Source organism: Limulus polyphemus, unplaced genomic scaffold (genome assembly GCF_000517525.1).
Source record: "Limulus polyphemus unplaced genomic scaffold, Limulus_polyphemus-2.1.2 Scaffold2103, whole genome shotgun sequence".
Lineage (NCBI taxonomy): Eukaryota > Metazoa > Arthropoda > Merostomata > Xiphosura > Limulidae > Limulus > Limulus polyphemus.
Genome location: NW_013667713.1, coordinates 60,674 through 86,104, shown reverse-complemented (window position 1 = coordinate 86,104; position 25,431 = coordinate 60,674). Strand labels below are relative to the sequence as shown.

At 33.1% G+C, this 25,431-nt stretch overlaps 1 protein-coding gene across 1 annotated transcript in view; it reads right to left on the bottom strand.

Moving 5' to 3' along the window:
- The window catches only part of LOC106465960 (putative helicase mov-10-B.1), a 99,701-nt gene that overhangs the window by 33,554 nt on the left and 40,716 nt on the right, over positions 1-25,431 (bottom strand). The window contains exons 7-10 of the mRNA XM_013926209.2: positions 21,181-21,332; positions 19,012-19,197; positions 15,643-15,790; positions 10,925-11,086 (exon numbers count right to left, since the gene is read on the bottom strand). Of these exons, the coding sequence (XP_013781663.2) occupies positions 10,925-11,086; positions 15,643-15,790; positions 19,012-19,197; positions 21,181-21,332 (648 nt within the window). The remainder of the gene's footprint in view (positions 1-10,924; positions 11,087-15,642; positions 15,791-19,011; positions 19,198-21,180; positions 21,333-25,431) is intronic.

The window sequence follows — 25,431 nt, the reverse complement described above, 5'->3', positions numbered from 1 at the left end:
TCCATGCCACTACAGAATGTAAATTTCAACACTATGGTAATGCTTCACTGACCCCTGTTGACAATTGAATGAGCCAGGATGAGAGTAGTTATCATTCTTTAGAATTTCCATATACTTGTACCAAGGGCATGTCATAAGGGTTCTGATTGAATGAAAATACTGATTAAATTTATGGTCTGAAATAACTGTCATGGTACCCCATGCAGTGTCTTAACTACAGAGAAAGAAGCTAGCATATGTTACTGGTATATGCTAGAAGAAATCAATTTAATAGCACTCCACAAATAAAACATAATAAAAACATTGTTTAACACTATAAATCAAACATATCAAATTAAATCTGATATTAAATTAAATTAAAATTCCAAAGGGGGAATGAAATATAACCAGGGGCAGTCAGAAACTTCTGTTTCTCTTCACCCCACAACAAAATTAGAATGTAGCTGCTAAGACTTTTAAGAATTAAATGTTTACGTGAGTGAAAGTTTAACTGTTGATTTTCTTAATGACGAATTCACAAGCCATGGGAAGAGCTGAGAGGAGATGTGCAAAAGAAAAAAAAGAAGGAGACCTTCACTGAGTTGAATGTTGTCTTTGGAAGTTTTCTTTCGGCGGGACCCTCCCTTGCGTCGATTGACCACATGGCTAAGAAATTCATGCCATAAGGCGTTAAAAAGCTGAGCAGTGTAGAGCGTAGCAGGGAGATGCAGATTAAGTGCATCCATTCTTGTTTAAAGTATTAAGAGTAAGGTTATTTGAGACTTGTTGGTTTCCTTATAAGGATTAGATCTTTAATATTAGTAGTGAACTTTGATATTATATTTAGCATGGGATGGTCCTTTTCAGGGCTGCGATCAAGAGATCCAAAGCATGAGAAAAATTATGTCGTGGGGCAAATGGGAGTACCCCGGGGAGACTGCCACTAATCTCAAGCATGAGATAAACGACCATGTACCAAATTACAGAAAAGTGTCCAGCTCTACAGTATCAAGAAGATTCATTGAGAATAGATTATTTGGTCATGTAGCAGGTAAAAAAACCTTTACTTTGAACTCCAAATATTGTCAAGATAATGAAATTTGTTAAAATTACAAAAATTGGACTTTTTGGTGATTGGGAAAGGGTGTTATGGATGAGTCCAAATTTGAAATATTTGGTTCAAAGTGTAGGTTGTATGTCAGGCATAAGAAAAGATACTTATCTCAATGCATAGCACCTACCATGAAGCATTGGGGAGGCAGTGTTTTTTCTGCTGAGGCAATAGGAGATATTTGCAAAATATATGGAATAATGGACCAGCGCAAGTACCATCAGGTACTGATTTATCATGGTATACACCCACTGGTTTGTGTATTATTGGTAAAGGATTCTACTACCAAAAAGATAATGACCCCAAACACTCATCCAACCTATGCAGAAATTACTTGGCTAAGAAAGAAGCTGCTGGAGTCATTCAAATGATGCAATGGCCCTCACAGAGCCCTGATCTCAACCCAATTGAGCAGATCTGGTATTTGATAGATCAAAACTTGACAAATCAAAAGTTGCTTCCAAAGAAACTTCATGGGAGTGTATTAGAGACATTTGGAGTAAAATCCCAAAGGATACTTTGATTACATATGTTGTAATAATGCTCGAAACACTGTCTGCAGTTATTAAAGCAAAAGGGGGACACACAAAATATTAACTGTTTGCTGAACTCAAGCACTTCCACTGAGTTTCTGTTGTACTAAATATTAAGATTAATAAAATTTTGACGTTTCATGTGTGATTTACCTTCCATTGTTCTTTGAAAGTAACCTGAAATCTAATTTTTGACTTTGTTATAACACTTTTGCACAGTAATCTGTATTGGTAAACAATTAGTTTTTGTAAAAGGACAACTACAAAGATTTGTACAATAGCCACAAGTAGTTCTGAAAGATATTAAAAACTCTTGTCATAGTTGTCATATCATATGGTTTTAATTAAGGTACACATATAAACATGGGCTGAACCATTAAAGACTGAAACAGTAAACTCTTGAATGAAAAAATAAAGAACCAAAAATACTTTTCTAAACTTAACAATAAAAAATACTCTTCTGTTTTAAATTGTCCTTTCTTTTTTTTCTATGACAAGAAATCAGGTAAGCCTTATTAGGTTTAGAGTACAGTAGTGATGGCAAAATATTTGAGTGACACAAATAAAACTATTTACTGAATACTATTCTCAGGTTTATTGTTTTCATATACATAGTTAAAAGAATTTATAATTCATTGAAAGCAAAATATATATATTTATTACAAATTAATTTTGACCAAGAATATTTTCAGCAAATATAGTGTTAGCTAGCCTGACCTGACACCATTTTGAAAGGTCAGATCTAAGTTTAGCAATTAATCTTTGTGAGTTTTTGCAATGATTTTTATGATTTATAACCAGAAGTGATGACTAATGCAGAATAATGTTTCAAAAGAGGTATGTTCATGAAAATCAATAACTGACTGGATATATAAAACTTAACTTGCTAAATAATAACAATAAATTTGAATTATATAACAAAAGAAAGTATTTTCAATGTTTTTTTAAAAAAAAGTACCTCACAACAAAATTTTGGAAATTTAATGACATAAAATATTACAGAAAACTAAAACAAATTATAAGAACTTTAAAAATTCAAATCTTGATACCATTTAGTAAGTTTGTTCCAAGTTTCATGCATTTTGATCAAGTATTTTATTACAAGAATAAAATAAGCAAGAGATGTCAGTGCCATTTCTTCCTTCAGGAAAGGGAAATGTTTTTTTTAATACCTGTAAATTTGCCTATAGAGAAATCCACATTTCTTAATAGAATTTTTTAACATAAGGTATAAAAATAGAGTCAAGATTTGTTCCCTCTTTGACTATTCTTTTCTTCAGTTTCATAAAAAGCAGTGGCAAGATGAAAGCACAGTGTCTTTTAAACTACAATGCTACAGTAAAAGGTACTTTTATTATCATTAATTTTAGTTTTTAAAATGCTTTAATAGTCAACACAACAGTGTTCAGTTTACAGTTGATCATCTTGTATTTTTGAACAATTTAATTTATCATAACAGTAAGTCTCAGTGTAAATTTACCATGAAAATATTTAAAGATCCTCATTTAGCTTTGCAAGTTTCACTTCAGTGTTTTTTCCAGAAAAATCTAACTCACATCTTGAAAATTGTGCATATAAAGTGATAAACCCTATAAATTTCTACACAACAAATAAAATAACAGCACAGCATTTTTTGGAGAGAATGGTTACGATCCTTATTGGTATAACAAAGAAATATCAAAGTGTCTATATTTAATAACCAGAACTCAAATACTATAAAAGTTCAAGAAGTGCTGAAAATAGAGTTTCATTCAGTGGATTAATATTTAACTGACTGAGGAGTGTTAATATAAACTACAAGAAGGTCTGAAGTTATAATTTTCCTATACTGAAAATGTATTTCTGATAGGTACTTACCTCTCTCACAAGAATAATGATTCAGTGCTGCTATCTAAATGAAAACATTTTCTTTACGCATGCCACAAGCCTTCTGCTCCCCCCCTATTAGAATTGCTATACTCCAACATGTCTCTCATGCAAATCATCATGGATCATTCCCTAACCAATTGGAGCAATACATTTTTAGTATAGGAAAATTATAACTTCCAATGTGGTACTTACCTCTTCTTACAAGATTAATTAGAATTCCACATTGAGAAGGAGGAGGGACTGGTAAGAGTGAATAAAAGAAGCACCCTAAAAAAGCATTTGAAGGAATCCCCTGACCATGAGAGAGAGAGATCCAGAGATCAGAGGAGGGGAACATCACTACTTCTGAGCCAGGTATACTTTTCATCCTTATGTATAATTCGTAAAACACATGGGTGGATATCATGAGGGGTAGAGTGGCTAGGGCATGTTGGATTGTATCCGGCAAGTCAACTATATCCAAAATCTCCTTTATGGAGTATCAACATCCACGCAAGGGTAGGATGAGAATCATATCATCTTCACCTACAACCCAAGAATTGGGGATTAAGATCTTCTCCAATTCTTGTGTAATACCCAAGGATAAACACCCTACAGCAATCTGGGACTGGCCATCTGGCATCGAGAGGATGAATTATATTTGTGCAAGGATTTATGTTGATTGGTTCTCTCGATTCAAACAACTCAATGCTGGGAACCAACATCTATGTGAAGGTAAGATGATGGCTCCCAATCAAAAGGGGTAAACTGCATGTGTGATGGATGAACTCCATGTGGTATGGAGTGTGTAACAGGAGGCCACATCAACCACTAAGGTGATGGATCAACACAACTGTATGTGTAAATGAATAGTAGGAGGCCATATTAACCAGTTCAGTGACAGATCAACTCCACAGTAGTGTAAATAGTATAAGGAGGCAAATTCAGCTTGTAAAGTGAAGGATCAATTTCAATGGTTGTGGATATTGTTGAATATGTAAATAGTGTATGGAGGCCACATCATTCAGGAAGGTGATGGATCAACTCCTGTGATAGTGTAAATAGTATCAGGAGGCCACGTCCACCAGCAAGGGGATGGATCAACTCCTGTGGAGGCCATGTTGCATCTACACCAGCAGAACACCACCTCATTAGTCTCAACTGAATGGTTATAGCCAACTTTTTAGTGGAACCCATTCAGGAGGGTGCCTCGATGGTCAACAACACCAGCAGCTTGGAACTGGAAAGAGGTAAGGACTTCCCTACTCCACTCGCAGAATGGGGATGAGAATGAGTTGGAGAGTCCAAAGTAACATCATCACCGTGGACAGTGCAATGGGTGATCATGATACCTTATTTTTAAAAGCAGATGATACTGAGTTATTCACTTAAGCATGGCAGGGATGGGCAACTATCCCCTTCTGCTTTACTCATGCCATCCATGGGTGGTTAGGTCTAGAATGGACATACTTATGAAGCATCTGTCGCAAGGTAGATAACCTTTCAGTGATCTTGTAAAACACTCCATCTCTATGGTGACTGTGCAGAGCCATGGATAAAAGAGTGCAAATCAATATGGCTTACAGTGTGGATTTTAAGTGAAAGAATACCTGGTCAGGCACCACTCAACACAGAGTGGGATCCATGTGAAGAAGAGGGATTAAGGAATAGCCCCTGAAAAAAAAGGGAAGAGGAATAACTTACTAGTTAAAGTTGCACTGAAGTCTGGAAAATACAGCTACAGGCAGAAGATTAAACCCCAATGCAGAGGAAAGTGCAATGTGATGAAGATAAAGGAGATTAATGTACAGGGTGTGGTCCACTTGGCAGCTTGGAGAATCTTCTCCAATGGGTGACAAAGACAGGAAGCAAGGAAAAATGTGAAATGACGAATTTGATGGGATGACACATGGAACAAGATATGGGAGGAAGAAGGTAAAGAGGAGTAGGCCAAACAGATTAGAAGGTGGACCCAATTCGTAAGGGTAGAAGGGGAAAGATCATGAAGGGTGGAGGATTGCCAGACAATGAAAAGACTGTTGCTCATACCCCAGAGGGTAGTTTACGTGCAATATAACAACATAAGGCCCTGATGGGACACAGCAGTCCATCAGGGTCTGAATATAGAAGGAACACATGAGCATAATTAGAATAGGGGAAGTAAAAGCCCTATGGGGAGAACCCCATAACAGGCAAAAGTCTCTGAAAATGATCGGATCTAATGACCACTCCATGGGATAGTGTCAGCCTGGACGTGAAAGATGATCCACTACCAGATTGAAAGTACCTAGCACATTACATGCTTGAAGACAAATGTGATGTGCCTGGGCTTAGTATAGAAGATCCAAGGCCTGGAAACAAAGATCTCTGGACCGGGTGCCCCCTTGGTGGTTGATATGAGCCACCACTGTAGAGTTGTTGGAATGAACCATGAACCATCACCACATGGTGATGGGTGAGAGAGAAAGGAAGTGAGATAACACCCAATGAAATGCCAGAAGTTTGAGAACATTAATATGAAGGACAAGTTTGTCTACAGACAAATGGCCTGAAGCTTCATAGTGAATGACCCAAGCCCCCATCCATGAAGAAAAGCATCCATGAACAGATAGACATCTGGATGCGGGGGAGGAAGTGGCACACCTGTTGATGTTTGGGCTTTGTCGAGCCACCACAGCAGATCGACACTCAGGGAAAGAGGAAAGGAAATAGTGGCAGAAAGAGGCTCCCGTGCAAGGTTCCTCATATGGACACAACTGAGGGGGACCAATGCAGTCATGGAAAACCACATCCCCAAAAGTAATAGAATGTCTTGAGCAGTAAGTGACCAAGCTGAGAGGGCACAGTGAAAAGAACTGAGGTGTAAAGGAGAAGGGAGAGCTCGACTGATTTTGGTGTTGAAGAAGACCCCCCAAGTGCACTAAGTACTGGGTTGGTTGAAGGACCAACTTCTCCAATTTTATCAACCGGTCCACTTGAGTTGCCACAGAAAGGAGTTGGTGAGTGTGACTGGTTGACTTTTGCTTAGAATGAGCTAAAAGTAGCCAGTCAACCATGTAATGATGAAACTGCAATCCCAAAGAATGAATATGATGAGCAGATGTCAGAATGATGTAACGAAACACATATGGAGACCAAAGCAAGTATGAAGGGGAGAGCCTGAAATTGGTAAACCACCCCAAGATGAACAAACTGAACATAAAGACTGAATTGAAGGGCTATTGGGATGTGGAGATAGGCATTGGAAACATTTATTTTTGTCATCCACAATCACGCATAAAATGCCCATATCTGGGTAAGAAAGGACTATATAGTGAACTTTGGGGGTGGGATGAAGTGGTTGAGGCACAGCAAATCAATAATCGATCATCAATCCCTGGTTTTCTTGGGGACCACAAGAAGACGGGAGTAAAACCCCTCCAAGGGATGGTGAACCAGTTCAATAGCCTGCTGCAAAAGCAAATCCTGAACTGCCTCTGACAGATGCTTGCAAGTCACAGGATCTTGAGGAGGAGGAAAGGAAATGTGGTGCAGAGAAAGAGGTGGTGGGGAAAGAAACATGAAAATAAGTCCCTCTGAAAGAACCTTTGTCACCCATTGATCCTCGACAAATGGAAGCCAGTGAGGAAGAAAATCCAACAAATGAGCTCCAACAGACCCCGAACCCACCAGGTAATCACTGGTACTGTTGACATCGGACGACATGTTAGCGATGACCTCGATGAATTCAAGTACCCAGATGTAAAGGAATGGATAAAGCATGGGAGAATGAAGGACGGAAAACAGGAATAGGTGGCATGGAAAGCTCTAGTCGAGACAAATGGGCCACAAAAGTAGAAAGGGTGGACTGCTGTCAGTGGATGTTACCTGTCACTCAATATTGTCAAATAAAAGGAGCAAGACGTAAATCCCTAAGATAAGTGGAGGGTAAATTACCACAAGCCAGAATAGAGTCACTACCAATAAGGTCCAAACAACAAAGAAATCACGTATGTAACGACACAACCGAGGAAGAAATACAGGCCAAAGTGGAAGAGAGAAGGTGAAGGATATTGGTAGAAAATCCCTTAGGATTTCTGTGGAGAGCCACCTAGAGAAGATGTATAGAAGACAGATACCGGAGAAGGGTATTAAGGGTAAGACGAAAGTGAGAATATTGGGCATGTGTGAGAATTAGATTTGGAAACTGCCCATCAAAGAGGTAATAAGGAACCCAACAACTGGTGATCCAAAAATGAATATTCTGTCCGATGGTAAGCAAGGGCGTACTTATCAGAGGCTCGTTGGGGGGGGGGGGGGGTAGTTAGGGTTAGGGGGGGGGGAGCATGGCATACTGATCCCTTCACCTATCTGGGAGAGAAAGTGATCTACATAGACCTGAATATCAGGAGAGGCATGAAATATCAAAAATAATTATGAGCAGAATGCTCATGCAACAAAAAAGGACTAGGGAGAATATGAAACAGAGGAAAGAGACAAAACATCACAAACACGGGATACAAAATCCATAAATGCCGAGGAAGGCCTAGGTGAATCATCAGGATGGAACTGGGAAGGAACGGCAAACTCTGGAGGAGGAAAAAGACGATCAAAATTGTCATCATGCTGTATAATGTCAGCAGACTTTGAAGGAGCTCAAGCAAAGTAAAGAGACAAAGGATGACCCAAATAGCATTCAATCTCCTGATAGACAGAATCAGAAAGATCTACAGTTGGGTCACCTGCACCTGAGGCCTGAGATAGAAGATTGGTTGTTGATGTGACCCCCAAAGTGGTAATGTTGACTCCAAAATTCACAACTCATGAAAACAGCCCAAAATTGTCTAGTGCAGAAAAGCAACGATAATAAACTGGGAGCAATGTGGTAATGTATAACAAAAAACAAATGAATCACTTCAAATGCAAATCAAAAATGTGTCACGCAGGGAGCATGAAGCACAAAAGAAAATGTCTGTACTCAAAAGCTGCCAAACAAAAAGTGAAGGTTTAGTACTACTAATTTTCAATACAGTGTGTATATCTTCACAAAATGTGGCAGTCTTGCAGTTGATAAGTCTTTCACATACAAAAATCATATTTTTAGTGTAGTATTTTTAATAAAATAAAATAATGGTTTGTCGATGAATATATTGAGTATTTGTTCCTTTGTGCAACTCCTAAAACTTCCTAAATGCATTTCAAGCATTATTTTTTTCAGTAAAACTTCACAATATATTAGTTAATGTCTGTACCCAATCTCGAAATGGGATTGGTCAATTGGTCCAACCTCGTAACCACCCAAAAAACAAACAAACCTAAATTAACCTTTTTTCTTTCTAGAATGACTTCAAATTGCAACAAGAAACTAAATTCGTTTATTCTAAGTAACTCTAAGTTCGTATCATTATACATCTGTTTATGTTTAAATTTTATTGTTTTATTGCCCTTTGAACCATGTCTAACTACTATCCGCACCATTATTATTTATTTTATCTAATCTAATCTTAAAAAACCTAAAAGGATCCCTATTTTTACATTTTAGTTACTCTTATAATTATACATAAAGAATAAACATGAAAAATAAAAAATAAAATACTTAACCAATCTTCTTTTTTTCACACTAATTAGTTCACACTAATTTTTTTACACTAATGATACTAATGCACTTTATAATTTTTTATTTAATTAAACAATGAACAAAAGAATATGGACTAATAACATGCAAAAAGTAGACAAATTCCCTTACCTCTCAAAATTTTTCTGCCTTTCTAACTATGTGACAAGAGCCGCTACAAATTTATCCAAACTAGTTGTTAACTTTATCACAGGAATGATGTTGGTACTCTGAGTAAAATTGATATCTAACTGTTCAGAACATAATGTTATAAAATACGTCATTTGATAAATGAAAACCTTGGCTTTCTATTGGTTATAGGTAATATATAATGAAACATAAGAGAGAACTACCAATGAATTCTGAAAGTGAGAATGTGACAGGTGGGGTCTGATTTTCTATTCGATAGCTCTGTAATCAAACAAAATTAAAGACTATAAAAATTATGGTTTGTCTGAGCAATGACGATTTTATAGAGAGTAATTTATGTTTAATTTCGTACATTTTTGATGGGTGATGGATGAAATATAGATGATGACATGCTAATACAAAATGTGTCACGTGGGTCACACTACCTCTAGGTTACTGTGATCCAGGTTTCTGATTGGTTGACTGCAGAATGTATGTAACTAATGAATACAGTTGTTACATTTTACAATAGATCTTTTTTCTGTTTTCGAAGAGTCGGGTATTAATGCTATGATGCATTGCCTTTGATTTGTATTGTTAGTGACCCACTGATCATATTATATCAACTATTCAATTTATTCTAATATTAAGTTATTTTCATTTGCATCCATTGAATAGAGTTAATTTTATTTTTATCTCAACTTTAACCACAACCAAATAATCCTTTGCTAGCATGAACAGCCTTCTGTCACCTGTCCCTTACATCAATAATGTTTATTTAACTTCACAATGTATGTGAGTGTGGTCTCTCTTGTTTCACCATTACACCAGTCTTTCTATACGCTAGGTCCTTAAACATTTAGTTGTAGCAGATATAAGGTAATAATGTTAAGTATTGTTTCTTGGCACTTGTGTATAATGTTAAAATAATAAATAAAACACAATAATAAAACAGATTAATAATTAAAAATGTTAAATTCCCTCGTCATTATGACACTTAAGCATCAAAACTTGTAGTCAACTTTTTGGGGGGCTATAGATTAGCCTCAATTAAAAATGTTTTTAATTGTGTATCTATTTTAACATTGTGTGTTATTTATCATTTTACTATGTGTTGCTTTATCCTTTATCTATATATAACTGATTAAGGATTGCTAATATAAGCTTCTGGAAGTCCTGATGGGTACTTAAACAATTGAGTAGTGTTAATATGAACTTCAGGATGTACTGAAGAATGAGCTTGTTTAAATGAATTACGTGTTAAACACGTGCATAATTAGGATATGTTAATATTATACTAATTGTAAGAAATGGTATTTAGCACATGTATAGTTTATATATGTTAAATGATCTACTGTCAGTGCTAAGAAATCGATTTAGTTACATAATCTGGATATTCAACACTTACTTAATTTTAATGTATTAAGTAAATCTTCAGTAAGTGCCACAAAATGGGTTTAGATCCATGAATTGGATATTTATCACATGTATAATTTGGAGATGTTATGTGATCTCCTGTGCTAAGAAACGAATTTAGATCTGTGAACTGGGTATTTAGCACATTCATATTTGGAAATGCTATGCTGAACCTCAGTCAATGCTGAGGTTATTGTCTACCTTTTGAAATAGTCGTTTTAAAAATGTTAGAGAAGTTTAGTACTATCTTAAAACTAAAGCTTTGTTTTTCCTTCAGTTAAATGTATAGTTCAACTTTTGACGATATGTACTTGCCTTTAATTTTGCTGGAATCTTTTCAGGGTCCACTGAAGTGGCAAAAATACGAAATACTTGGGTTGAAGGAATGTGCTCCAGAATTCGTTCAGTCACCAAGTTTGCAGCACTGTTGGATGGAGTACAAACTAGGATATGTGAGTTGCATAGATTTTTCCAAATCTAGAATGAAATGAATATGTTTGGTTAATAATTTTTTTTTTAATTTCAGTTTTTCTTTATTTTGAGAAGAATTATTTTAGATTATTAAGTAATTTGTATTTCATCACCAATATCTTTTAACTTTCAATTAGTAAATTATAAAGTTGATTGAACTTAGAAAGACAAATACTTTGAAGGTATTTAGAAAAGCTGCATATCAAACAGTCAGAGACAGAAAACCCTAATTACATGCGTACACATAGACACACACACACACACATATATATATATATATATATCATTATTAACCTGACAATGGATTACAATGAAGGCCAAAAACAAACCTAATTAATAATCTACTTCATTAAAATCTTAATTTCCACAATTAGTAACAACCTAAATCAATTAGTAAGATGTTAAATATGCAGGGTATCAGCTTACATAGGATTATTCATGACCAATGGAATATAATGAACCTCAAGTCATATTTCCCTGGCCAATTACTCAATAAACTCCCTGATTGTCTTCAATTCAACTGTAGTGATATAGAAGAGCAGATAGTATTTAAAACTGATTTCGAGGGGGGGGATACATTACAGGGTATTCCAGTATAAAGTTCTTTTATTCAGGATTACAAAAGAATGCAAGACATGAAAGTTTGGAATTTCAAAGAAAGGAATATATGTAGGGTTGAACCATATGGATTAAGCAAAATTCCACCAAGGAAGAAAAAGGCTACTCCATAATCAGCCACCAAGGCAACACCAGATGTAGAGAAGAAAATTGAATAGTGTCTCATTGGAAAATGGTACCAAAAAACAGTGTCCATTGTAGCTAAAGTAGGATCATTCTTTGTAACTGTGAACAATATAACCTACAATGATTTAGAACTACTTTTAGGTAAATATGTAGAATCAATTCCAGGTTTACAATGTGATTTTAGTTTTATATGTTTACATATATGTTGACTTATATCACCGGATTATGGCAGATGATAAAGTGTTTAAAAATATTTTAATGCTTTGTTTCCTTTTTAAATAATAAAATTTCTTACAAGATTTTATACATTTGTAAGGATAAAATTATGTTTTGTGATATAACTATTTTTTTATTAATCACATACATAACTGAAGATAAATATATACATGTACCAACTTAAGTAAAAAATAAGTTACTTAGGTAACTATTCACCTACAATTACCTGTTAATGAGAAATATTGTAATTTTTATTTCAGGTATGTGAAGTAAGCCACCTTTCATAAAGTCTGCTAAAGAATTATTTCTGATACTTTTAGATTACTGACTGAAATTTAAAGGACACATACATGACATACATTTGATGTATACATATAGAACTTGGCTGTCCAATTTAAAATCAGATGGGGGGATAGTTTGCAAGTTAGCAATTCAGTCATAGGCCAAATGCTAATTAACAATCTAAAATGCTGGTCTATAATTATATTTGTATACTGAAACATGTAATATGTATTCATTGTACATCTACAGTTATGTAACAAATAATGAAAGTTAATACACAAATAATACTTTGCCTCTAAGATGTAAAATAAGTATTTGTTTCTTTATCTATTTTACAAACTTATATTTTAGATAATAAAATAATCCTTCTAATGCTAAGGGAAGTTGGGTAAAGTCTGGTCATGGGTCAACAGTTGGATAGCTCTGGTTTACAATGTTAATAATTTCTTATTATTCGAAAAACAATGGTAATAGTTATCATGTGCACATGTACATGGATTACGAGTTGGTGCACAATATAGACCAGAGGAACTACTTCTTGTCAATATGTGCATACAACCCATGTGAACATGGAGTTTCTTATCACAATATTGCACATGGTTTATGAGTTAGCTGGTGAACAACACAGAACCAGAGACACCACTTCTTGTCAATATGTGCATATAATAAATGTGAACATGGAGTTTCTTATCAGAATATTGTACAAGTATTATGAGTTAGCTGGTGAACATCACAGAACCAAAGGCACTACTTCTTGTTAATATGTACATACAACCCACGTGAGCATGAAGTTTGTTATCACAATATTGTACAAGGATTATGAGTTAGCTGGTGAACAACACAGAACCAGAGGCACTACTTCTTGTTAATATGTACATACAACCCACGTGAGCATGAAGTTTGTTATCACAATATTGTACAAGGATTATGAGTTAGCTGGTGAACAACACAGAACCAAAGGCACTACTTCTTGTCAATATGTACATATAATAAATGTGAACATGGAGTTTGTTATCAGAATATTGTACAAGAATTATGTGTTAGCTGGTGAACAACACAGAACCAAAGGCAATACTTCTTGTTAATATGTACATACAACCCACGTGAGCATCAAGTTTGTTATCACAATATTGTACAAGGAATAGGTGTTAGCTGGTGAACTACACAGAACCAGAGGCACTACTTCTTGTTAATATGTACATACAACCCACGTGAGCATGAAGTTTGTTATCACAATATTGTACAAGGATTATGAGTTAGCTGGTACACAACACAGAACCAGAGGCACTACTTCTTGTTAATATGTACATAACTTTTTCTATAGAAAAGAACAATACTTATGAAAGAGAGGATGCATGCCACTTAAATTGCTGTCAAGTAAATTAACCTGATTGTCTATCCATGTGTTGTCATTTACTGGAACATGAACAATTTCCAGCTATTACATGGGATGTGATGACGTCACCAGCAAACACGATTGTCTCCATCAAGTGCAATCCTGTCTCTAATTGGCCATGACTATAAGTTATAGAATAAATAGACATTACAAGTACAGGAAACAAGTAGCAGTACCCAATAATCTCTATAGTCTCTTGAGATAACCATATAACACCATAAAAGACTGATTAAAATCAGAACTTTGTTTCTGCTGATACTAATTAGACAAAACAAACATGCTTAATCAAGAGCTCTGAGGATATGCATTGCAGTGTGGGTTTAAAGGTCATTGTGCATGTGTAATGAATGAAAATCCACTGAATTATATAAATAGTGTTTAACCACTTACAAGTCTTAACCAATTATTTCCTTTCCAGATTCATATCTCAAGTACAGGTTAGCTAGATCATTTGGTGCATGGCTTGTTAAAGCAAGTCTTCACTGAGTACTCTGGTTTCCCCTGCATCAAAATGAATTAGGGCATTCGATAACTTTATCCTAACCATTTCTCTTGTAAGTCCATCAGACTCAGATGTTATTTTTATTTTCACTTTAAAAGTACAGTACAGTAATTCATACCAATACCATTATTATGTAATGATTAACAACAACCCAAAACAGGAACAGGTGTACTTGGTTCTGCTTTTCCTTCTCACATGCTCTCACTGACCACCTACTTATGGTTGACATCCTCATCTCATGCATCAACAAATATATGTGCTCCTGCTCTGACATCTGAACGGCTTCTTCATGGCTTTCTTTCTCAGCTTGTGTCAGCATCCATCATGCCTTCACTTACTTGAAACAACATGCCCTACTCAACTAGTCTCCAAATTCAAGTGGCATTAACATTTTATCTCTTGTGGAGTGAAGAGAAACAAGAGTTTCTGACCTCCCTGGGTTGTCTTGCAAGCCACAAAATACTTTTGAGGCTTGAAAGATATTAAACCTAAATTCCTGCCATTAATTTTGTTTTGTTGTTTAGTGAGTAAGTCAGCTCAGCAAGACATTAGGAGCAGAGTAAAGCAAGAAAGACATTTGTGGCTCAACCCAGCAGGCACATCAATGTTGTAGTCAACTTTGAGATGATGGTAAATTAAAGTTGGATTCGAAAATTGAAATGATGTTGAAATTACAACATTGAAACAACTATAGAAACTTCTTAATAAAATGAAAAACAAACTTTTTGGAACATTATATCTCATTTAAGTTGTACGCACACCTCTCCCTTCTCATGCTGCAGGATAATCAACAATTCAGGCAACGATTAAAAATATTAATTATATATATATATATAAGCTCTCTTTGGTTGAAAATAACACAAAAATCAACGTTGAAACAATGTCAGAAATCACCACTTATTCAAAATTGAAAATATTGTTTTGAAACAACATTGTTCAATGTCATGACCAAAAGTAATTATATTTCAACATTGAGAATGACAATGCAGAATTCTCAACATTTTTGGAAATAGTAAGTGTTTCATCACTATAAAAGTATAGAAGTATAAAATAGCATCTAGCTATTGAAGAAATGAATGTTTTAATAAACCAATTTAAATGAATTCATGATGGCATGAACAATTAAATAAGGTAAATCTCTATAAGTACCATTCATAAAAGTAACTGTAATAATATTACTTTGTTTAGAGTAATAATCTTTTACTCATAAAAGTAATAATATTACAATAACACATAACCCCAACATTGCCTCCTACATAACATTATTGAACATTCTTAGTTGTCTTTCCTCATTTTATAACAATCACAACAGATATAGATCTAATAATGACTCCCATGCCAAAGGGATCTTCAGAAGCACAATAATTATCTTACCAAAACAAATCTGATTAGTAATTTCATCAAAATAATTTTCAATCTCACCTGTTTTGTGGCCTCAACTAAAGTTACAGTTTTCCCAGTTCCTGGTGGACCAAACAATAGATATGGAGCAGGTCGAGATGTACCTGCCAAAATATAACGAACAGCTAAAAACTGCTCACGATTCTTCTCAATATTCTTGTTGTACAGTCTACAAACAAATCCCCCCCAAAAAAATCAAATTTTAGTACCATTTGAAAATGTTTTTTATATAACTTACTGGGAAAAAAAACCCAACAAATTTTATTGTTACATATGATGCTATTGCTAACAATGTGTCCTTATGAAAATAATGCAGCAATTTCAGATTGTAGAATCACAAATATAAGCTACTTCAAATTTTATCTAACTAAGTTAGAAATTACACATAAACATGCCCATTTGTGAAGTTAAAATAGCACTCAAATAATGACTTATTTCAGAATAAACTTTTAATCTAAGACTTCCTAACTATCTGAATTTCATATGGTTTTAAAAGATATCTAGAATTCTCAGCATGAAGATCTGATGATAAATATAATACATCTGAAGTCAGAATAAGTAGGGATATAGGGAAGAATACTTTCAGAAGGTCCAGTTACTAAACTTGAGACTTATTACATGTGGTATTTTGTTGGAGGCATTAAATCCTTAAGACTGCACAATTCCATCTCTAGTAATGATTTAAAACAAAAAGAACAGTTAAACAACTTGTGACTGATTAATAATATGACTGAGAATCATAGCAAAAGTTACAACCACAGCTGTATTTGTGTCTTTACAAAGTTGCTGAAATAAAAATGGATGTAAACTGAAAGAACAATATTTAATGGGAAAAGTAAAGGGGTTGGTCAAACCCTACAAAAGAAAATTCCAGAGATTAAAAATAAAAAAATAAAAATAAAAGTGCACTTCTCACTCTTGAAAAAAAGACACAAAGAACAATAAAATGAATTCAATATTGGGTAAAGATTAAAAAAATGAACTCACCAAATTGGCACAGTGGTCAAAGTTAAAAAGAAAGATCAATTCTGAAAAATCAGTCAATCATGCATATGAAAATGAAAGTCAAGAGTTTCTTTCTAGTGATAAAACTTCCACCAAAGATAAAAAATAAGAAGCACAGTCAAGGCCAAATGTAATGGCTCAGACCTGACATATCTATCTTCTGGTAACAGAAAAGAATAAACTGCTATAATGTGGATGATCAGATGTATGAAAGTAAGTATAAAATATATCCAGGGAAGCCATTCAATTACCGTGATGAATAACATTCATCTTAAAATGAAAAATAAAAAGTTTCACAGATTACAACTGTGGGTAAGACTTTGTAGACAGGAATTTTAAAACTTCCAAAGCATAGCTAATCAAAAACAATAAGCAGACAAATCTGAAGAAAGTGACAGGACTTGGAAAAGTGAGAAACAATTGCCAATCTCTTTTGTATGACATCAAATCATAAAGGAAGCAAGTTTTCAACAAGAAAATAAGAAAAAACCTACTCCAAGAAAGGTAACACATTGCCTGTTAATTGAAAAACAAAGTAGAAACTACACCCTCTGACTAAGGTTAGATATAAAAACCTGTACATTCTGAAAGGCACAAGAAAAAAGTGAAGAATTATAAGGTTTGCTTATAATTAGAAGCAAACAATGGTAAAAAGACTCCATGGATTGTCACTAAAGAGCTATGAATTAGGAATAAAAGAGGAATAAAGTTCCTCAAAGTATGCTCAAAGAAGTTATATGTCTGATAAAATGTTAAATGGGAACAAATTCTAAAAATAAGACAACAAGGTAACCAAAGCCACAAGACAAGCTAATAAAAAGAAGAGAAAGTTATTCACGGGGCCAAAGATTTAAATGAAAAATGAGCTGGCAGATAAAAATGATGTGAAGAAAAATTATTGTTATTTCAATTTGTTTAAAAGAGCAGAACAACTGTGCCCATTCAACAATTTTAGGAGATGAGATGTAAAATTCATAATCATGACCATAACCTTGAAGTACATTGAAACACAACTGCATCAGATAAACTACAATTCTCAGAATGAAACACCACTTTTCGAACGTTCTTTATCAGTACCAGAAAAAACAAACTTCCTCCAAGAAAACAGAATGTACAAATGAAAAAATTATTATAAAAAAGTTTATTTAAGTTTTAACTTCCATAACCAGAAAAACAACTGAAAGCACACCGACAAGAAAAAAAACAATTTTAAGACTAGATTCCTAGCAGCTTGCTATAACACAAAAAAAGGACAAATGAAGTGATCGATCTTCTAAATTGTGTAGCATATGTGCTATATCGGGAATGGATAAATAATGTTATGGGAATTTATTGTTAAGCCTAGTTTCTAGTAATTCTAGGTCTAAGTACTAGTATCACAGCTGTTGCAAGTTAACATTAGCCTATTTTTCTTAATCATGTGGTTATTAATTTTGTATAGTAGCTAGATTAATGTACCTATGTTAAGTTGAAAGTAGACTAGAAACTTAATGGATGAATGAGATAATAAAATCAAAAGTATAAAATAACAATCAAGATAAAAACTTTAACATTAATATTTCACATATACTTTAACATACTTGTATCAACACCTATATGGTTATTTGGTGAGGTTGATAATACTAACATTAACCTACGTGCAGAGTTTGGTTATTTCTGAAAAATGGTTGGAGTTTGTCAGTTACTACCCTGAATCTTTCAAACATTTTTATTTTACATATACACAACAAAGATATGTATGTTAGTGTAATTAGTACAGAATTTGTGAAGACTAAAATTAATTAAAAGTCACAATGAATTATGAGAAATATAGAAAAATGAAGAAATGCTTGAAAGGTTAAAAATATAGCATGTATTTATAAAATAGTTTTCACTATATTACTGGTGGTGTGTTTCTGTGTATTTAATATGTTTACCATCTGTACTAATGCTACTGCACAGAAGTTTGCTATGACATGAAAATCATACCTAACATCACAATCTAAGTTAACTTAATACACAAAACTTTTTGTGTATGGTTTGATATACATTTCACATAAATATAACACAAATACCTGATATTCTGTGGTTAGCAAACTGGAAATTTTCACAGACTTGGCACATTAGTTTCCAGATGTGGCCAGATCTAGTACCTTTCCAGATCTCTATTTAAACAGATCTGGACAAAATGCAGTATTTTTGTAAGAGGAAAAATATTACTCCACCAAGCTTCATTTTGTACCAGGAATACTACTGAAAGATATTAAACTATTGACTGAAAAATCTAGTGCTGATATTTAATCAATATCTTTCTTATATACAACTGCATCACAAATGCTTTAGTAATCTATTTATTAGATTCTTTCTATTACAAAATATGTAAATTGATGGGATAAAATTACATACATAAGTGACGTTGATATATCAACCAAGGGTTTACAAGTGACATCTGATGATTGACATGGGAAGAGAACTGGCCACATCTCATAATTTGAGGCTAAATAAATAGCTTGATGCATTAACTTCAGTGGTAGATCATTATAGGAAAAGCAAACATCAAACTTCATTCCAGTTACAAAATCTCTCAAAAGCCTGAAAATGAAGAATTTCCATTTAATTTCAGTAACTGCCATAAGACTTATAGAAAACAAAACATAACAGTAATATTTGCTTTTCCAGTACTACATGTACCCAAAAAGTTTTTTTCTGTCAACTAAAAATTACCATAGGTACACTTACAGCTTGTTTTTGTCAATTACAAGTTACCATAGGTACCCTTACAGCTTGTTTCTGTCAATTACAAGTTACCATAGGTACCCTTATAGTTTGTTTCTGTCAACTAAAAATTACCATAGGTACCCTTATAGTTTGTTTCTGTAAACAAAAAATTACCATAGGTACCCTTACAGCTTGTTTTTGTCAATTACAAGTTACCATAGGTACCCTTATAGTTTGTTTCTGTCAACTAAAAATTATCAATATGCACCCTCAGAGTTTGTTTCTGTATACTATAAGTTACCACAGGTACTTGCGGAGTTTGTATCTGTCAACTAAAAATCACCATAAGTACCCTTATAGTTTGTTTCTGTTGAATGCATATTACCACAGGTACCATATGCATCATTTGAGTTTGTTGCTGTTTACTAAAACTAATACAAATATTTTCAATAAAAAAAAACTTTATAATATAAATAAATAAAAACAACATCACAAATTCTGGGTATTTTTGTCAACTAAACATTTCAATATTTTTGAATCCATTAAACATTAAAAACTAAATGAAATGCCTTTTCAACATTATATTTTTATCAGATTTATTATGCACTTTCAAATATTACAAACTAAAGAAGTCAAATCAAAAGATAAGTGCATGTCAGTGTAAATTTCTTAGTGTTTTATGCATAGTTTCAAACCTTGCAAACTAAATCATTAATATAAAAGACTAAGTGCATGATGTGTTAGTGCTTTTTTAATCAGTGTTTATTCTATATATATTTTACTCAATAAAAAGAATAATGATAACTATATGACACTGTGTCAGTGTATTATTATTTACAATGTTTTATTATGCACTTTTCAATATTAAAAAAATGATAAAATGAAAGGCTTTTTCTTTGTGATATCTTAATATTTTTCTATCAGTATTATATTCTTATTTGCAAAACAAATTATTTAATATATTATAAAAAGTTCACTAAATGTTGAAATGTCCATGTTTTTTTAGAAATCAATTCTATGCTTATATCCTAGTATTATATCTTGAATTTTTAAACAGTCACACATTCATTCAAAAATTTAAATAATAAAAATTTTACATAATGTATTCTGCACCAATGTTATATTTCAAACAGTCATTACTCCATTCACGAAGAACATAAAATTTAGCTACATGTGTTAATCAGTTGCTATTAAGTCTACTTATTATTATTAGCTAGGAAATGTTTGTGTGTGTGTTTTCTTATAGCAAAGCCATATTGGGCTATCTACTGTGTCCACCGAGGGGAATGGAATCCCTGATTTGAGCATTCTAAACCTGAAGACTTACCACTGTCCCACCAGGGGACTTAACTAGGAAAAACATTTTGTATTAAATAATTACTAGTTAAATCAATATATCCAAAATTATATTATATATACAACAATTATATTAAACCTAAGAAAGAAGTGGATAATATTTATATAGTTCATTTGTGTGCATGTTACACTGATGTTTAGTATATACATATTGGTTTAGGCTGTATCTACATTTATTGAGAAGATGGGACATCATAAACTATTACTAAAATTAAAGCCATTATCAGTGGCAGCACATCAAAATTGTCAATTAATTTTATGTACTTTCAATAAGTTTTTACCAGTTAACACAAGTTTATATTTTGTATTGTAATAACAATTTATCTTCATTCTAATTTTATTGATTAGTCTTTTCAGCTAATCTGCAGTAATATATTAATTATAAATTTCTGTTGTTATCAATAATGTAAATCAGACTGAAGCATATTTTAATCTAAACTGCACTATCAGTATTGGCTGTTGATATGTTCATTGATTTATAATATAATTGAGCAAGGCTACCTTTCACTAAAACCTAGTAAAACTTTAGTTTCCTGAACTTTATGAACACTTCCTTCATATTCCACAGTCTCTACATAATCTCCATAACGTTTCCTCACATATACAGAATCACCTCTCAACAATGAAGGACGATTTTCTGCGAGTCCTGGGACCTGTTTACAAATGAATGAATTAATACTTGCATAACAGATTTTTTTTTTTATAAATTACTTGAAGTTAAGGAAAATCAAACAAATCAGTTTAAAAAACATTATCTACAATAATCCTTCTCATTATTCTTTATCAATGATATACTTTCATTATATGAGAGACATTTAAATGTTTCACTTCTGTAAATAAACAAAATGTTTTGATGTTAGAGAAACCAATGTTTCATAGTAAGTATATTTTCAATATAATCTTGAAAATTTAGTTTCAATTTTATATTTCAGCTAGAATTACAACCTGGAAGTTGACTACTAAGTTAAAGCTAACTGAAAATTCAATCAGTTATAATCTGTAAATTATTAAAACATGCAAAAAACTTACACTACTGCTTAAAAACTACCTATACCTTGTCTAAGACATAAAAAATAGTGTTTTACCTTAGTAACAAAGTAATAACTCTGACATTACAGCTGATAACAATTTTAAAGGCATAAAATGTACCTTAATGTTATATTGAGTAACAGATTTCAGCCCTTAGCTTGCACAGATGATGCCTATTGAAAGGAAGGAAAGCAAAAGGGACAGTGAATGATATTCATCACTATATCTGAGAGTAACATATCATTTAAAAACAAAATTTTATGCAAGTACCTCCCTGAGCAGTATAATTTGGTGACATCAGTCGGAAAAATGTTATAACTTTGACCAGGTATTCCCAGCATGCCATAAAATCATCTGAATGTGGTATTTGTATATCTCAAATAGTGTTAATTATGCCTAATTAGTCCCTTAAAGTGATGTTATAACTTTGACCAGGTATTCCCAGCATGCCATAAAATCATCTGAATGTGGTATTTGTATAATCTCAAATAATGTTAATTATGCCTAATTAGTCACTTAAAGTGAAAATACTTGAATGATCAGCATAAATCACTTAAGGCTGCCTTGATAAAATTTTGAATACAAACATAAAGGATTCAATTTCTTTTGAAAAATTCAAACAAACTATAACCTTAATTAATGCTGAGTAGATATGTTAATATTTACTTATATCTTTCAAACACTGAATTTATACTGATACCATAAAGACACACACTTGTGAAATTTTGTAGTTTTGTAATTACTTTTCATCTAATTCATCCACCTTCATATGGGAAATTGTCAGAAATGCCATACACAATTAAGAATACTCTATGTTAATTTATTTTTATGTCCTTTTTTTTTTATAAGGTTAAAATAATACCTTACCAAATTTCTTGACACTTGATGCAATAAAAAAATTAACTAAGGAAGTTGAATATATGCTCATAATATAAATATTTCAACATAATTTCAGGTATCATCAATAGCAAGGGTGAAACAAAGCATTCTAATCTTTACATATAAGAATGAATGAAAGTATGTTTAATTAGCTATAGTCATTACTTACAACCAAGGTTAATTTTAGTTTTACTCTAAACAGGTAGCAGGTTGTTATGAAAGTTACTATTATGTAATATCAAATGCAAACAAACGTTTAAAACTGTAAATATCTATCTGACCAATCAATCAAGTGGCTTTTACTGCTGTGAAAAAATATGTACTGATTTGAAGTTATCACATTTACATAATTCAAGATAAATATTTAATTTTTTTTTGAAAGATTGTGCTATACAAACAAGATATTAGAAATAAACAAGATAATATAAATCAATAAATAATTCACATACTGTTCATACAATAATAAAAATGCTACTATTATACAATACCTTATATAAGTTAGGATTAAGTGTTTTATGAAACACAATATTCAATTTTATTTCAAAGTGTTGATTCATTGTGATACGTGTTACACTTAATATCAGAAATGAGTTATTTATTGATTGAAATGAAGATACTAATTTCTAAGTCTAATTCATCATGCATTTAAAAAGGTTGTGTTCCTTCTAATGAGGTCTTGCAATAGGAATTAAAGCATTTTTGCTAGCTCAGTCACAAGTGAAGTAAGAGTGATAGTTTCTGGGAATATGTAAAATATAATATGAACATTCATATATCTCAGTTAAACACCTAGTTTAAACCAGAAACATGTTGAACATATTTCAAAATTAACTTTCTTTGTTAGTCTTTGACAGATAATTTAGGTTGCATTTTCATGATGAAGGGTGGTTGATTATGGAATTCAACAATCTTGGAAGCATTTAATCCTCTGGATGAGAGAGTTGGTGGGTGTTAATGTTTTGAGTGACTTCTGTAAATCATCTTTAGATTTGCTGGTATTTAATCCTCTGGATGAGAGAGTTGGTGGGTGTTAATGTTTTGAGTGACTTCTGTAAATCATCTTTAGATCCACTGGTATTTAAGATGGTTATCATGTAGTTCATGAATACATACAACATGATGATGATGATGATGATGTAAACCTAAGAGAGAACTTCATGATCATCCCCAAGCTCTAGCTGAAGAGTGGTTGTAATAAAGAGTTTTGTGTTGTCTGAAACTGTGCTTCTTGAACATGATGCAATAGAGGAAGACTTAGCAGTAAAACTGTTAGTTAAGAATGAGATACCAAAGGTTGTCAGCTTCTAAAATTGTTTCTCTTTTGATGTTTGGTTTTCTTGTGTTTATGGAGGAAGGTTTCCTTCATTTGCCACTTTCACATTTTTTTCTTTAATAGGAAACTTCTAGTTATCCCAGTTAATAGTGATCTGTAAGAAAGCCATGCTCTGCAATGGCATAGCTTTGTGCCTTCCTCACTCTGGTGAACTCCTTGGACTCTCTCCAAAGCATCTGTTTCTGTGTGTTTGAGCAGTAACATATTTTTTTATGTTTTTATCTGATGGAGGATTAGTTTTCATATTATAGTAATAATCCCAGAGTTTTAGGGGCTTTCCAATGGATTTCAACATCAAGCTTCTTGGCTATGTACATTAATTTTTCACTAAGGGTTGTTATGTAGGGAAAATAGACAGTGGTAATGGGTCTCACTGTGTCTTTGGTTCAGTTGATGATAAAATTAGAGTGGTAGCCATTGTGTTTATAGGTTTAAAAAATGTGTTGTTGTTCTGGTGTTACTGTTGATTTTTACTATTGCAAGCACCCTACCCTGTCATTTTGCTTATGAATGAGAGAAAGGTAGGTGAGGCAGTTATTTTTTTTTCTCTCTCTCTCTCCATTGTGAACTTAATGTTGTTGCTAAAAGAGTTGAAGTGTGAAAGGAGCTACATTATGTATTTTGTGTTCACAATGTGGCCAGATGATGAGATTCATTCATATAACTTTTGTGAAAGGATGGTGAAATGACAGTACAGGTAAAATCTTTTTTCTAAAGCTTTCTTTGCAAATGCCTGCTAAAATAAGAGAAAGGGGTGATTAGATGGCTAAACCATCATGTTATTCAAAATACCTGTCATTACGCTGAAGAAGGTATTTGATGGACACTGCAACATAGTTCATAGTTTCAACATTCATAGTAGTTCTGGAAGTGAAGTGTGGTGTCTGTTTCTAATAATAGCTTTAGTAGTTGAGGTGTTTCATTTGTAGGACACTACATCAGAACTAAAAAAAAAAGACTGGTAGGTCCTATATGCAATATCTTGATATCCTCTGTTAATTCTGTTGAGTATTTTATATTGGGTATTTCCTCATAATGGTGATAGGACTGGTACTCTGAACCTTCCTACGTAATAAGTGTAAGAGATGAGTGCGCTCATGACTGGATGGATTGAGAGTATTTGTGTATTTATGGGAGTCTGTATATTTGGTAAGAGCAAATGTCTTAAATTCTGAGTGCTTCAGCACTGTTGATCTAGATTAACTTATTGTTTTGAAGATTATCTGTGGTACTGTTTACTAGATCTTCTTTGATTTCTTGGTATCTGTTGTTGTTGAGTAATTGTGCAATTTTGTTGTGGTAATCAGTTTTGATTAAGATAATTGTTATTTCCTTCAGATGCTGATAAGATAATGATAATAGGATCCTGCTTCAAACAACTGGTAGCTTTAGTCTCAGTTGTTAATAAGTTTAGTTTTGAGGGCTCAACTGATTTAAGGATAGAATAAGTGGAATGTTTGGACTGCTCCTCTTTAATGTTTTTGCTATTGGTGTACTAAACCAATAACTTC